The 17,292-nt window shown below is 38.3% G+C and overlaps 1 protein-coding gene across 13 annotated transcripts in view; it reads right to left on the bottom strand.

Moving 5' to 3' along the window:
• Positions 1 to 1,241: 1,241 nt before the first annotated feature.
• PIGN (phosphatidylinositol glycan anchor biosynthesis class N) overlaps positions 1,242 to 17,292 on the bottom strand; it is a 153,633-nt gene continuing 137,582 nt past the window's right edge. For all 13 annotated transcript variants that reach the window (XR_016213904.1, XR_016213903.1, XR_016213907.1 and 10 more), the window contains one exon: positions 1,242 to 2,276. Coding sequence is in view for 7 of the 13 variants with exons in the window: in XM_017344218.4 (XP_017199707.4) it covers positions 2,153 to 2,276 (124 nt within the window). In the remaining 6 variants the exon portion in view is untranslated. The remainder of the gene's footprint in view (positions 2,277 to 17,292) is intronic.

Genomic DNA, 17,292 nt, shown 5'->3' with positions numbered 1-17,292 from the left:
TTCCATGCCATCAGCAGGGAGCTGAATCGGAAGCAGAGCAGCCGGGACTCAGTGCCCTTATGGGATTCTGGTACAGCAAGAGAAGGCTTAGCCTTCTATGCCACAGCACTGGCCCCATAAATTTCTATCTTATTATAAATAAAATATTTAAAGGTAAATTTTTCCTAGCTGATTTTTGAATCTTGCAAATTGTTTTGTTCACTCACCTGCCAATCTGAAAAACCTAGTAATTTTTAGAGGGTTTCCTAATCACTGATCTAAAGTAGTAATGATATAACAATTCAAACGCAATTCTTTTTAAAAATGGGACACATACCAACAAAGTTTAGCATCAGTCAAAAGCTACTGGCACACCACAAGCAAAAAGCAAGCTCTACAGTGACATGTGAAGGTCACTTTATGGAAAACCCAAATAAAAATTGTTCTTAAAAGACTTTGTCCATTAAAATTGGTTTATGATTAGTTTATGAATGGAAATTTAAATTTCCTCAGAGTTAAAGCTTTTGAACTAGACTTTCAGAATCAGAGTAGCAATTTTAACATGAATGCTTATGCTATTGTCAGAAAGTTTAACCAGCCGGCGCCGTGGCTCAATAGGCTAATCCTCCACCTTGCGGCGCCGGCACACCGGGTTCTAGTCCCGGTTGGGGCGCCGGATTCTGTCCCGGTTGCCCCTCTTCCAGGCCAGCTCTCTGCTATGGCCAGGGAGTGCAGTGGAGGATGGCCCAGGTGCTTGGGCCCTGCACCCCATGGGAGACCAGGAAAAGCACCTGGCTCCTGGCTCCTGCCAGGATCAGCGCGGTGCGCCGGCTGCAGCGGCGGCCATTGGAGGGTGAACCAGCGGCAAAGGAAGACCTTTCTCTCTCTGTCTCTCTCTCTCTCACTGTCCACTCTGCCTGTCAAAAAAAAAAAAAAAAAAAAAAAAAAAAAAATAGTAAAGAAAGTTTAACTACACAATTGAAGAATTCTGTTGAAAAAAATTCATGAAAAAAGCTATGGGGGTAACAAATGTTGAGTCTCTAATGAAACACTACCTCGATTATTTCCTATAGACAAATACTAAGTATTTCCTCTTTTGCTGTTGCCAGAAATTCCATGAGTATCCAGATATAATAAAAAAAGTGAAGATTAACACGGCCTCTAACTGGTTGACTATGAAACCCTGGAAATAGTGCTAAAGAAGCATACAATATTACTATGTACTGTACGTACTGAAGAAAAACAACAAACACCTGCAAACATTTTTCTACTGAAGCTTTATTTAAAAAATTTTTTTAAAGATTTCTTTCTTTATTTGAAAGGTAAAGTTACAAGAGGGAGAAGCAGAGGCAGAGAGAGAAAGAAATATCTTCCATCTGCTGGCTCACTCCCCAAATGGGCAAAATGGCCAGGGCTGGGTTAAGCTGGAGCCAGAAGCTTGGAGTTTCTTCCGGGTCTCCCATGTAGGTACAGTGGACAAAGTACTTGGGCCATCTTCCACTGCCTTCCCAGGCTCATTAGCAGGGAGCGGGATCAAAAGTGGAGCAGCCGGGACTCAAACTGGTGTCCATATGGGATGCCAAGCCGCAGGTGGCGGCTTTACCCACTATGCCACTGTGCTGACACCTCTACCAAAGCTTTAGAAAATGGGAAATAACACACCCTGATTATCTTTCTAGTAATATTGTTGACTAGTCAGACGTACTGCAAAACCAGTGCTGAGAGCTGATAAATATTTATAGTGTCACCTGGTGATTTCCTTCAAGTCAGCCACAGCAATGATTTGGATGCCATCGGCACTGGGCCCTACAGGTGCACAATCTCCTTGGGGTGTGAGAGAAGCAGTCCAGGTAGGGGGGAGATTGCTGCAGGGGCTCTGAAACATCACTGACAAGACTGTCAGTTAAAGGAAAACAGTGGAAATGGAGAATGCTTTACTATGCTTCTCCTCAGATATAATCACCATTTCATGCCTGCAAAATCTGAAAGAAAAAGGAAGCTCCTTCTCCACAGATAAGCTATAAATTCAGAATTCCAACATCATTTTCTTTACAGGCGTACAATATACTAAACAGCAATATCCATCTCCTAATTGAATCTTTGATGGGATTTTAGCTTAAAAGGAGAATGAGAAACAGAATCTCTAAGATGCTGAATGATGGCTTCAATAACATCACATGTGATGGCTTTTGGGTTTACCACGTAGTCTGAGTTTCTTTGTCGTGAGCACCTGTGCCAGGCCATTGAGAAACACCAGAAAGATGGTCATGGACATGACAATCACGTAGTGGCTGATGCTGCAAAAGGAGAAAAACAAACAGGTTATAGGCAGGAAGAACACACATGAGAAATCCTAAGATTCCTCTAAATTATGTTTTTAAAAGGATATACAAAATACATAGAACTAATAATGTCAAAGCAAATATCAAACCCCACAACTTTGTTAATGAGTAATACATGTACATCATGATAAGTATATCAGCTAGGAATCAGTGCATATTAATTAATAATTAGTATTTAATCCTCAATAACACAAAATACCATTAGGCTGAAACAGTGATGACGGTAATAATTTGAGACACCTGCAACAACTGTAACTTGTTATAAAAACGTGTATGAAAGGTATCAGCAATATCTGTCTTTTCAGAATTAGAAACTGTACTTCAAAAGCACTTTTCCCCTCCAATGCTTGGACCCTCTGAATTCAACCCATAGACTCCTCAACATATCCCCAGGTTAAGTATTTTGACATCTTAAAGGATGCATCTTTTGCTTTGAAATAAGTTAGAAGTATTTCAACAAAGCTGCCAGATATCCACAAAAAAAGAAAAATGCTATTCAAATTCAGTCAAGTCAAAGTTTTAGGAATCTAATCAAAGGAAAAGAGCACATAACTTTTTATTAATCTCATAATCAGAGCTGTCTCTGACTTCCAGAAAAAGAGAATAATGAATACTATTAAAATTACTCAGTTTTCATCTATCTGCAATAGTAAATGATCAATTCTCCTTTTTAAACACAGTAATTTCTCTGTCTTAACAGAAATTTTTATGGTTTCATAAAAAATTAGAAGCATAGAAAGAAATGTATGCTATAGAGCTGACAAATGTGTAATACAGCAAGGAGACACAGAGCGATACAAATACAGTATTGTCCAAGCCAAGCTGTAGTGCATACTGCCAAGCCACCTATTTTTAATGTTTAGTAGGGTTCCATTTAACTATAAAACTTCATAATAATAAGTTCACATCCTTCAATGAAGGGGGAAATATTTCAGAGGGCCTTACCCCCAGAAAGTACGACAGGAGTCATAGTGCTGGTGAAAGAACCCCTCCCAGGAGTGGCCAACAGGGCATGTCCCAGGGAGTAGGGTCTTGGGACATCAAAGAAGGTAACTATTGGGTGCAAGGAAAGCAAGTAATCACCTACAGGAACATGGAGAAGGAAAGGGAAAAGCTGCCTAACAGGTCTTCCCACCTTCCCAATAACTCAAACCCAAAAAGTCAAATTGTTGGCTTGAGGTCAGCTTTAGCATATCATCAGATATCTGCCTGAGGGTAAGGCCTCTCAAGGCTAGGGAAGAACAGCTTCTACTCTGGGGAAGAAAGCACTTTTTTAATGGGTAATTTTACAACTTTTAGGTAAGCACTTCCAATTGTTAAGAGTTTGGGCGAGAGTTCCAAGATGGCAGAATAGGGAGGGAGCACACTGATAGTCTGGGAAAAGACAGTTTAATAAATGTGGAGATACTGTAGTCTCAGGGAAGAGTTAGGGAAAAAACTGCAGAGGAAACTCTTCCAGAACTAGCGGGACACAGTGGACCTATGTGGAGGGCACGGGCGCCCACAGCTTGGGACCCCAGCCGCCGAGTCTACGCACCAGCACTGGAAAGGGAGGTGAAACTGCAGTAGCCGGGAACACTGACGGAAAAGTGGCAGGAAGAGTCTAGAGGGAACTAGGCTTGGAGCCCCGTGGGGGAAAGTTCACCAGCCTAACTAGAGGAGAGAAAAAATAAATAAAAAGGACTGGTACGGACACAATCCTCTCTCTCCATCCACCTCAAAAAGGTGGGGAAAACATTACAGCAGGCGCCATTTTGGACATAATGTAACAGCTGCACCAGCTCAGGGCTGTGCCTGCCCTCAGCCAAGCAGTAAAACGTGACTCTGGTGGGGAGAAATAACAGGAGGTTAAGACGTAGTGAATGTGTGGAGCTTATGAACTGGGACTGTGAAAAAAAAAATAACTGAGGGTGTGTGGGAGAACTCATGGTGTAACTGAGACATACTCTCGGTGGGAGATGCCACAATCTCAGTAACCTTGGCAACCCGGTGGGAGACACAGCAGGGGAATCCGAGCTTACACTGAGGACTACAGAGATCCTTTGTGTGGTCCTTGGGACAGAGCTGACGAATATTATACCCACTGGGGCTAGTGCTCAGGCACTGATTGCCTTCAAGGAAAATAGCTCAGCTGAGCAGAATTACTCCCCTTCTGAATAAAAAAAAGAGAGATTTACCACACCAAGCCTGGGTGTGTCACCTCTGGCATACCCTTAACCCTGAAGAACAGAACTGAACAGAGCTCTCTGGCCACACTCACCATGAGCCTCTGGAGATTCACCAAAAGCAGACAGTCCACTTAATCTAGAGTCATAGTATAATGAGAAAAGCCACCACAGCAAGGAAAACAGAAGAAGAAGAAACAAAAGAATATCTCCACAATGCCAAACAACAAATGCAGAAACCGAGGAAACAAGAACAAAGAAGACATTATGACGCCCCCAAATGAACATGACACTCCAATACAAGATTATGAAGATGATGAGATAGAAGAAATGTAAGATATGGATTTCAAAAAATTTATTATAAGAACATTTAGAAGTTCTCAAAAACAAATTAATGTACTACAGAAATCCATACTGGACAGGATAGAAAATCTCTCTTGTGAAAATGAAATCTTAAGAAGGAATCAAAATGAAATGAAGAATTCAATGGAACAAATGACAAACGCATTAGAGAGCCTTGAAAACAGAGTCAGTGAAGCAGAAGAGAGAATATCAGACTTGGAAGACAGAGCATAGGAAAGTATACAGTCAAACCAAAGAAAAGAAGAGGAAATTAGGAATCTAAAAAATATTGTTGGGAATCTATAGGATACTATTTAAAAAACCAACATTCGGGTTCTAGGAGTTCCTGAAGGCATGGAGAGAGAAAAAAGATTAGAAGGCCTTTTTAGTGAGATACTAGCAGAAAACTTCCTGGGTTTGGAGAAGGACAGGAACATCCAAGTTTAGGAAGCACATAGAACCCCCAGTAAACATGACCAAAAGAGATCCTCACCACGACACGTTGTAATCAAACTCACCACAGTGAAACATAAAGAAAAGATTCTAAAATGTGCAAGAGAGAAACGTCAGATTACTCTCAGAGGATCTCCAATTAGACTCACAGCTGACTTCTCATCAGAAACACTACAGGCTAGGAGGGAATGGCGAGACACAGCCAAGGTACTAAGAGAAAAAACCTGCCAGCCCAGAATATTATATCCTGCAAAGCTCTCATTTGTGAATGAAGGTGAAATAAAGACTTTTCATAGCAAACAGAAATTGAGAGAATTTGTCACCACTCGTCCAGCCCTGCACAAGATGCTTAAAGATGTATTACCCACAGAAACACAGAAACACAGCCATCAATATGAAAGAAGGTAAAGGAAGGAAACCTTCCAGTAAAAGATCACAGGAAGTTCAAAGCATATATTAGAAATATCTTTGGGAAAATGGCAGGGCAAAGTTACTACTTATCAATAGTCACATTGAATGTTAATGGCCTCAATCTCCAGTTAAAAGGCACAGACTGGCTGAATGGATTAAGGAACAAAACCCATCTATTTGCTGCTTACAAGAAACACATCTTTCCAACAAAGATGCATGCAGACTGAAAGTGAAAGGTTGGAAAAAGATATTCCATGCCAACAGAAACAAACAAACAAAAAAAGCTGGTGTAGCCATCTGAATATCAGACAAAATAAACTTTAACACAAAAACTGTTAAGAGAGACAAAGAAGGGCACTATATAATGATTAAGGAATCAATTCAACAGGAAGATGTAACTATTATAAATGTATATGCACCTAATTACATGGAACCGGTTTATTGAAAAGATATGTTAAGGGACTTAAAGGGAGACTTAGACTCCAACACAATAGTATTGGGGAACTTTAAAACTCCACTCTCAGAAATAGACAGATCAACCGAACAGAAGATCAACAAGGAAACAGCAGATTTAATCGACACTACAGCCCAAATGGATCTAACAGATATCTACAGAACTTTCAATCCTACATCTAAAGAATTTACATTCTTCTCAGAAGTACATGGAACCTACTCTAGGATTGACCACATACAAGGCTATAAAGCACGTCTCAGAAAATTCAAAAGAATTGGAATCATACAATGCAGCTTCTCAGACGACAGTGGAATGAAGCTGGAAATTAGCAACTCAGGAAGCCCTAGAACATATGCAAACACATGAAGACTGAACAACATGCTCCTGAATGAACACTGGGTCATAGAAGAAATCAAAAGAGAAATCAAAAACTTTCTGGAAGTATATGAGGATAACAGCACAACATACCAAAACTTATGGGATACAACAAAAGCAGTGTTAAGAGGAAAGTTTATAGCAATAGGTGCCTACATCAAGAAATTGGAAAGGCACCAAATAAATGAGCTTTCATTGCATCTCAAGGATTTAGAAAAACTGCAGCAAACCAGACCCAAAACTAATAGAAGAGAAATAATTAATATCAGAGAAGAAATCAACAGGATTGAATCCAAAAAAAACATTACAAAAGATCAGCAAAATGAAGAGCTGGGTTTTTTTAAAAAAAATAAACAAAATTAACACACCATTGACCCAATTAACTGAATAAAAAAAGACCCAAATCAATAAAATCAGAGATGAAAACGGGAACAAAACAACACACACCAGAGAAATAAAAAGAATCATCAGAAATTACTACAAATAGTTGTATGCCAGCAAACAGGGAAATCTATCAGAAATGGATCGATTCCTAGACACATGCAACCTACCTAAATTGAACCATGAAGACACAGAAAACCTAAACAGACCCATAACTGAGACAGAAATTGAATCAGTAATAAAGTCCCTCCCAACCAAGCCCAGGACAGGACGGATTCACTGCTGAATTCTACCAAACATTTTTTTTTTTTGACAGGCAGAGTGGACAGTGAGAGAGAGAGAGACAGAGAGAAAGGTCTTCCTTTGCTGTTGGTTCACCCTCCAATGGCTGCTGCGGCCAGAGTGCTGCGGCCGGCGCACCGCGCTGATCCGAAAGCAGGAGCCAGGTACTTATCCTGGTCTCCCATGGGGTGCAGGGCCCAGGCACTTGGGCCATCCTCCACTGCCTTTCCGAGCCACAGCAGAGAGCTGGCCTGGAAGAGGGGCAACCGGGACAGAATCTGGCACGCCGACTGGGACTAGAACCTGGTATGCCGGCGCCGCTAGGCGGAGGATTAGCCTATTGAGCCATGGCGCCAGCCCTACCAAACATTTAAAGAAGAACTAACTCCAATTCTTCTCAAACTATTCAAATCAATCGAAAAAGAGAGAATCCTCCCAAATTCTTTCTATGAAGCCAGCATCACCTTAATCCCTAAGCCTGAAAAAGATGCAGCATTGAAAGAAAATTACAGACCAATATCTCTGATGAACATAGATGCAAAAATCCTCAATAAAATTCTGGCCAATAGAATGCAACAACACATCAGAAAGATCATTCACCCAGACCAAGTGGGATTTATCCCTGGTATGCAGGATGGTTCAATGTTCAGAAATCAATCAATGGGATACACCACATTAACAAACTGCAGAAGAAAAACCATATGATTTTCTCAATAGATGCAGAGTAAGCATTTGATAAAATGCAACACCCTTTCATGATGAAAACTCTAAGCAAACTGGGTATGGAAGGAACATTCCTCAATACAATCAAAGCAATTTATGAAAAACCCACAGCCAACATCCTATTGAATGGGGAAAAGCTGGAAGCATTTCCACTGCGCTCTGGTACCAGACAGGGATGCCCACTCTCACCACTGCTATTCAATATAGTTCTGGAAGTTTTAGCCAAAGCTATTAGGCAAGAAAAAGAAATTAAAGGGATACAAATTGGGAAGGAAGAAGTCAAAGTATCCTTATTTGCAGATGATATGATATGCAGATGATATGATTCTTTATTTAGGGGATCCAAAGAACTCTATTAAGAGACTATTGGAACTCATAGAAGAGTTTGGCAAAGTAGTAGGATATAAAATTAACGCACAAAAATCGACTGCCTTTGTATACACAGGCAATGCCACAGCTGAGAAAGAACTTCCAAGATCAATCCCATTCACAATAGCTACAAAAACAATCAAATACCTTGGAATAAACTTAACCAAGGACATTAAAGATCTCTATGACGAGAATTACAAAATCTTAAAGAAAGAAATTGAAGAGGATACCAAAAAATGGAAAAAGCTTCCATGCTCATGGATTGGAAGAATCAACATCATCAAAATGTCCATTCTCCCAAAAGCAATTTATAGATTCAATGTGATACAAATCAAAATACCAAAGACATTCTTCTCAGATCTGGAAAAAATGATGCTGAAATTCATATGGAGGTACAGGAGACCTCGAATAGCTAAAGCAATCTTGGACAACAAAAGCAAAGCTGGAGGCATCACAATACCAGATTTCAGGACATACTACAGGGCAGTTGTAATCAAAACAGCATGGTACTGGTACAGAAACAGATGGATAGACCAATGGAACAGAATAGAAACACCAGAAATCAATCCAAACATCTACAGCCAACTTATATTTGATGAAGGATCTAAAACCAGTTCCTGGAGCCAGGACAGTCTATTCAATAAATGGTGCTGGGAAAACTGGATTTCCACGTGCAGAAGCATGAAGCAAGACCCCTACCTTACACCTTACACAACAATCCACTCAACATGGATTAAAGATCTAAATCTATGACCAGACACCATCAAATTATTAGAGAGTGTTGGAGAAACCCTGCAAGATATAGGCAAGAGCAAATGAAGGAAAACTAACAGATTTTATTATCTGCAAACCTGAAGTGTCCAAAGGAAATTCTCTAAACAGAAAGAAAACAATGTAAGAAAGAATCTGGCAAAACCATGAGAGAAGAATTTGGTAGGCAAAAATATATACATAAACACAATAAACTTAGATTCTTGTCTTAAATTTTTCTAAATTACATTTGATAACTGAAGTAAAAATTATTAACACTGATGTGATTTCAAATGTATATGGAGAAAATATTTAAGACACTTACATTGTTAATCAGAGAGGGTTAACAGGATGGAGAAGGAAATAAGGCTTCTATACATCACTCACTCTGGTAAAACGACACCACCCGCAGACTATGATTAGTTATGTATACCTCACATAATACCTAGAGCATCTACTTAAATTATGCAAAGAGATAAATTAAAAAACATGACAGATAAATAAAAATAGAGCTTCATAAAATGCTTTAGAACCACTACAGTAAGGCAGGAAATATGAGACAGAAAACATAAAAATAAAGCAGCAGACATAAGCCCTAACATACTAATTATTAAATGATTATTTAAATATAAATAGCCTAAAACACCATTTAAAAACAGATTGATAAAGTAGATTAAAAGACATGATCAAACTATATGCTGTCTACAAGATATTTCAATTATGATATAGGCGAGTTGAAACTAGAAGGCTGGAAGAGATAATCATGACAATATTAATTAAAAGAAGGTGTGGCTATATTAATCTCAGGTAAAATAAACTTCAGAGCAAAGATATCCTTTTTTCATCATGATAGAGCAATTAGACTGAAAATAACTAAGGATATGGAAGTACTCAGTAACACCATCAACCAACGGGATATAATTGACAATTAAAGAACATGCCATTGAAAAACAGTAGAATGTGTTCTTCTCAAGTGCTCATGCATACTAAGACATATCCTAGGTCACAAGACAAACTTCAGCAAGCTGAAAGAACTGAAATCATAAAGAATATCTTCTGTGATCAAGATGGAATCACACTAGAACTCAGTAGCCAGTAACAGGAAAATCACCAAACACTTGTAAATTTTAATACACACTTGTAAATAATCCATGAGCCAAATATGAAGTTTCAAGAGAAATAAAAAAATACATAGATCAAAAAAGAAAATCCAATATCAAAGCTTGTGTGACATAGCTAATGTAGCATCAAAAAGGTAGACCCATATAAATATGCATTAACTGCCCCCTCCACAGAATGCAAACCATTTACCCAACGGCACTATGCACCTATCAATGTGAGTCTCATACTTAATACAAAAATGTACTAAAATGGATCAAAGACTTAAATGTAAAAGTATAAGTATTTTGGGGGGAAGAAAACCAGAAAATCTTTGGAATTTGGGACTAGGCAAAGAATTTCTTAGACTTGACAACAAAATACAATCTAAAAAAATGAAAACTTGATAAACTGCATTTCATAAAAACTTCTGTGAAAGACCCCATTAAACAGATGAAAAGAGAGAATATAGACCAGAAGAAAATATTTGGGAACCATATATCCAATTAAAACTTTTATTTATAATAAATAATAAAGTTTTAAAAATGATTTATTTATTTGAAAGGTACAATTACAGAGAGGGAATGTGGGAGGGATATGGAAAGAGAGAAAGAGAGAGAAATAGAGAGAGAGAATCTTCCATCCACCATTTCACTCCCCAGAATGGCCTCCCAGTAAGAGCTAGAGCAGGCTGAAGCTAGAAGTCCGGAACTCCATCCAGGTCTCCATGTGAGTGCAGGAGCCCAAGCACGTGGGCCATCTTGCGCTGCTTTCCCAGGTGCATTAGCAGGGAGCTGATCAGAAGTGGAGCATCTGGTGTCTCAACTGCACTCGTATGGAATGCTGGCATCACAGGCAGCAGCTTAACCTGCTGAGCTACACCACTGGCCCTAATACTACATTCTTAAAACTCAACAGTAAAAGACCAAATTAGAATTTCAATTAGAAAATGAGCAAAAGACATGAACAGACATTTCACCAAAGAGGATATGCAGATAGCAAAGAAGCAGATGAAAAAAATGTACAATATCATTAATCATGAAGGAAATTCAAGTCAAAACCTTGAATGGCTAAAATAAAAAATAGTAATAATATCAAATGCTAACAAGAATGTATTTTAGTTGGATTACTGTTCTATGGAAAACAATTTGGTAGTTTCTTATATAGTTCAACATGTACTTCTGGGCATTTATGCCAGAGAAATGAGATAATCTATCAAAATGAAGTAAAACTTGCCCTAAAAGATACAAGAGGCTGGCGCCGTGGCTCAATAGGCTAATCCTCCGCCTAGTGGTGCCGGCACATTGGGTTCTAGTCCCGGTCGGGGCACCGGATTCTGTCCCGGTCGCTCCTCTTCCTGTCCAGCTCTCTGCTATGGCCCGGGAGTGCCATGGAGGATGGCCTAAGTCCTTGGGTCCTGTACCCGCATGGGAGACCAGGAGAAGCACCTGGCTCCTGGCTTCGGATTGGCCACAGTGGCCATTGCGGGGTGAACCAACAGAAAAAGAAAGACCTTTTTCTCGGTCTCTCTCTCTCACTGTCCACTCTGCCTGTGAAAAAAAAATAATAATAAAAAAATAAAAAGATACCAGAGCTAAGTATAATGCTTGGCGTTAGAATCAATGGTGACAACAAAGGAAGAGACTAGCCTTGTCACCAAATAAAATAAAGGAACCATCACAAAAACTCACAGCTACTGAGAACGGAGTTTGGTTCCCATCAATGCCTCAATTCTGACTGTACACTTGTGAATTATTTTTCTGACTCTAAACAAAACCACTTCAAGTCCTTTCTTCTCTTCTGAAAGTTCTGTCATGTTTCTCCCTCCTCAGCAGACGACCTTGCTTATTTTATTGAGAAAATACTGACAGAGCACACTTAAGAAGCACCTCTTCTCTTCTCATCCCAGATCTATCAGCCCAGCCATTCCTATACCCAGATTTCTTTCTGTACCTGTTCTTGTCTAAAACAAACCTCTTCACTCCTATTTAGGATCCTATTCCAATCACCCACTAGAAGTTTTGCAACTATTCCCTCCTCTTCTGTATTATTTGTTCTCATCTCTAGGTGAGCGTATCCTTCACCATACAAATATGTAATTTCTTTCATTCAACAAACAAAAAACTTCCAAGGTCCGATAGTCCCTCTGGCATGACCCTAATTTAAGGCTTCTTAACTTTGATATAAACAAATCCCAGCTCTTAATCTCCCATACCTTCTTTCACCAAACTGTCGCCTAAAGACTTCTCAATTTCCAGGAACAACCTTATCCACTTAGTCATACAAAATAAAAATCCTATGAGTCACTCTTGATTCTCATGTTTTCTTTTCTCAACATATGAAATCAACTAACAAATTCTATCAACTTCCTTTTTCAAAATATTCCCTAAACCCAGCAACTTAGTCCAAGCTGTCACCATCTCTAGCTCAGAATAGTACACTAGCCTATACAACCTCCTGCTCCTTCTTTGATCCCTGCAGTATATCTGTTACACTGCGGCTAGAGAGTTGTTTCAAAAATGTGAAGCAAATTAAGTCACTTCCCTGCTCAACAGTCCAATTCTTCACCTTCCTTGGAATAAATTCCCAATTCTTTACAATCATGCACCTTCAAGTCCCTAAGTGATATTAACTGGATACTCTCTGAACTTTCTCCCTACCATGTTTCTCCCCACACCATTCTAGTTACATTAACCTTTGTATATTTACTGACATGGGAAACAGTTATTATAGAAAGACAATTTTAGAAAAACAAAACTAAAACTTTGTATATTCTTGTACATAAACTAAAGCTATCAACATTTTGAAAAGTAGTTATCTTTGAGACAATGAATTATGAATGATTTATTTTTTTCTTAATGCCCTCAGTATTTTCTCTAATAAACTTGTGATATGCTTCTATTAATGATGTTTACAAATTATGATAGGTTTAAGTCATTGAACTCTTAGAATTATTTTAATTTTACACATTTATGGGTTATAGTGTGATGATTTGACACATGTATTCCATGTGTGATGATCAAGTGAAACTGGTTAGCATTCACATCTCCTTAAACATTTAAAAAAGATCATACTTAATAGTTGCACATATTTATGGGATAAAATATGATATTTCAATAACTGTATATACTGTATACTGATCAAATCAGGGTAGTTAATGCTTCCCTCTCCTAAGATACACTACAGAAAGGATTAACACAACATGCTTTATCCATACAAGCGAATACTATTCAGCAATGAAAAGGAACAAAATACTCAATAAAATACAAATGCCAAAAAATTACACTAAGTGAAATAAGTCTATTGCAAAAAACTACATATTGTAAAATTCTTTTTATATGAAATGTCCAGAATAGACAAATCTGCAGGCAGACAGCAGATGAATGGTTGCTTGAGGCTGGGTAAGGTAATGGGAATACATTGTAAACAGGAATGGGGGAATTTTTTTGTATGGTGAAAATATTCTGAAACTAGATTGTGATGATGGGTTACATAATCTCACAAATTTGCCAAAAATTTACTGAAATGATTTTAAACAATCATTTAAGACATTTAAAACTTTAAAATGGGTAAGTTTTATGATATGCGGATTATACTTCAATTAAGTTGTACAAAAAAGAAAAGATTGCTTGCCAGCAGATCTTTGCTAAATTTTGCTGTCATTTTTAGATCAAAATATTAAATCTGACTTGATCTCTTAACAAAAGTTTTTTGTAAAACTAGCAAGTGACTCTTTCTAAAATTTAATGAGAAGTCTGTCTATAAAAGGTACTCCCCTAATCACCTGTCTCTTTTCAGTGGCCTGAAATTTCTGACTCCTGGCTCATTTACACTAACACTACGGACAGGAAACAGTTGTGAAACTCATCATCTTCATGCAAGTGAGCCATAAGGCACCCAACTTGTGATAATTTGCATCAACCAAGTCTTGGTGTTATCTAGGCATCGCATAGTTAAAGGAATACAAATTTCAACTTGAAATGAGTTCGGTTGTTCTCACACTCCCCCCAAGACTATTGTGTGACAGTAAGGAAGGATAGTGTATGTGTGGGGAGGGGCCCACAGAATTGGCTGGCAGGTCTTTTGTATTTGCACAATGAGTGATAAAAAGCTAATCAAATTTCTTCTCAATCAGGGTGGGCAACAGAAAGTAGGCATAGCTGTCAGATGTAGTGGGGCAGAACAAGCTTGAGAATTATTCATTTGAATAGGCTTGGTACTCATTGTGAAGACTTGCATGGCAATTATTAATTATATTTAGGATATTCAGAAATTACTAAACAGAATCATGAGTTTTCATTTTATCTAAAGAGCAGTGATAAATAATTTAGCTGTCATTTGTATTTTAATAAGGTATAACAATAGTACATGTAAGAAATGATTAAAGTCCAAATGAATACCACTATCAAATCAAGCTGCAGCTCAATCAAACTGATGATCCTGACTCTCTTCACCTCACTACAAATACATTTAGGACATAAATTTAAATATATGTTTTTATAGTTATTAAAATTACCTCAAAGGAATTTTTTCTCTAGTTTAAAAAATACTCTTTTCAGTATGCAAATCAAAGCAAAGGTTATAACCTATCAGTGAAGATAAAGTGTAAAGATCAAAAGAAGAAAATACTAAATTAGCTCCATCAGCTGAACAGTTTTAGGGGCTGACCAGGATATTATTCATGTGGCTATTAAACACCTGATGGCACAGGTTCTCAGAAGAAACATTACGCTTAGCCCCATAGCCTCACTGAATACATTGTCTGCCGTGTCAGTTTCAATTTAATTTTGGTAAAATCTACTCTGGAGATGCATTTTAAACACAGAGTACTACATTCTTAAGCAGATATATCGTTTCATGTCCTAGTAATACAACCTCTATTGTTAAAGAAACTATTACTTATTTCTTGACCTCAACCTAACAGCTTGAAAATCTCTCAAAAGTAGTCTGAAAACCCATTGCAGTCACCCTGGCAACACCTACAGAAACTACAGACACACGCCAGGCGATATTTAGGGGGTAGGCAGCTCCCATTCCTCTCTCAAATTCTGGAATTGATTCCCACCATTTCAAAATTCATAAGTCAACAAAACAGGACATGGGACAGGCTTTTGGTGCAGCGATTAAGACTTAGAATGCCTGTATCCTATATCGGAGTGCCTGGATTTGAGTCCTGTTTTTTTTGCAAATATATATCCTAAGAGGCAGCAGGTGATGTCACAAGTGTTTGGGTCCCTGCCACCCATGTGACAGTCTCGGACTGAGTTCTGGGCTCTTGACTTTGGCCTGGCCCAGTTACAGCTGTTGCAGGCATTTAGGGATGGAAATCACCCTCTGTCTCTCTGCCTTTCAAATGAAATGGAAATTTAAAAATAAAAATAAAATAGTGAGGACAGAGATTACATTCTATTCCTGTTACTAATAGGCATGGGATGGCTGAAGTTACTAATGGTATTGCTGACCCAAAGGAGCTAAGAAATACAGTTTGTTGTGGAGCAAAATCACTGCAGAAGCACAATTCAAATAAGCCAGGTTTCATTAAGGAAACTCTGCCAGCAAGCTTAATATCGGCAACACGACAGGAAGGTATCAGCTTTCCAAGTATATTTTCACATAGGAATAACTGGAAACCCAAACCTTAAAAGCAACATTCTCACAAACAGAAAGCAAAAAAAGCACAGTAACAGAATTCTGATATGTAAACCCTATTACAGGATACTTGCATTGTGAATTTAATTCCCTACTATTACCTAAGCCTTTTCCTGGCAATTTATTAGATGCTTATGAAGACACATGAACCACTCCTTCCCAACAGACCATGCCATATGGTTCACTGAAGCAGTCTATGCCATTACTGCTATATAAGATATAAAGAGAAGATTTTAGAATTACACCTTACCAACAAGAGTAGAAAGAATGAGAGCCTCACATTGTAGTATTTAGAAAACCTAATTTTACCAACTCAGGTTTCATTTTTTCTCTCCTCATTTAAATGCCAATAGATACATACTGTAGATCTGCATTCAAAGTTCTACAAGTTCAGCCTCTGAAAGGCTATTTTCTAGAAATTTCTTTATCTACAACTTACAGTTTCTGAAATCCAAATTATCTCACATTACGTGCATACGCCCTGGGCTTTCTTACCTCTGCAGTTTTGCTCACATCCATTATATCTGGCTAAAATGCTCTTCCGAAACCTCTAAGTCCCCTCCTTGAAGTCATATTCATTCAAGGTCCAGAACTTGCACGAAGTTTTCTTAGTTACTGGAGGCTAAAGTGAAGCAGCCTCTTTTCTGTATTCACACAGACCATAACCACCTGCTTCCTGTGCTCGTGATTACAGTGTCTTTCAAACTGTAACTTCCCTGAGAGCACAGGCCGTGTGTCAGAGGCACAGAGCAGAGCCTTCCACTCCGTGCTGCAGTATCCCCACGAAGCAGGAAACCACCCCCAGAGACGGAGCATCACTAAGTCTTGAGGCAGTAATCTCATACGTCCTTGGGTGCTTCCCAGTGCCTGGGAGCGCTTAATCATTGTTGAGTGCTCAGTATCTATTTTTTTCCTCCTGAGGAAACTCTCTCTGAATTAAATGCACATATAATGTAAAAAACAAACCTAGCTGTGCCATGTTACTGTGCAATCAAAATCCCTTGAAACCAATTTATTCCTCAATCTAACAGAAACATTAAGACTCAAAAATTAATAAGTGCAATTCCTAATATATTGAATAGAATAAATGGTATTTCAGTAGTAAATACTGTCATCGATTTCATACCTTTCTCAATAATCCTTAATGTTTCCTAATCACTGTTTAACTTAACGTGGCTTTTTCCACGTTGGGATAAAAGTTTTTCTATGGAAAAACTGTCCAATCCTCCAAAATGTCTGGAAACTTCTGGTGGTCACAAGGGGGAGAAGAGATAAACATTTGCAAATTAAATGACTTGAAACAATTTAAGTTGACACTTTCAGAGAAAAACATTCCAGAATTTTAAAGAAAAAAATAATCACTGTCTTGAAACAAGCAACATGAAAGCCGGTGTAGAAGGTAAAGTAATTCCTTTTAAAGAGGGATATAGGACTGATACAATATAAAAAGCTAAAAGGGTTTTGTCTTTCTCTTCCTGCATTTTTTTTTTTCATTTTCCTTCCTCTTTTTCTCCCTCTT

The sequence above is a fragment of the Oryctolagus cuniculus genome, chromosome 10 (assembly GCF_051225735.1).
Source record: "Oryctolagus cuniculus isolate XC-2025 breed Fujian yellow rabbit chromosome 10, ASM5122573v1, whole genome shotgun sequence".
NCBI lineage: Eukaryota > Metazoa > Chordata > Mammalia > Lagomorpha > Leporidae > Oryctolagus > Oryctolagus cuniculus.
This window is presented reverse-complemented; position numbering and strand designations above follow the sequence as displayed.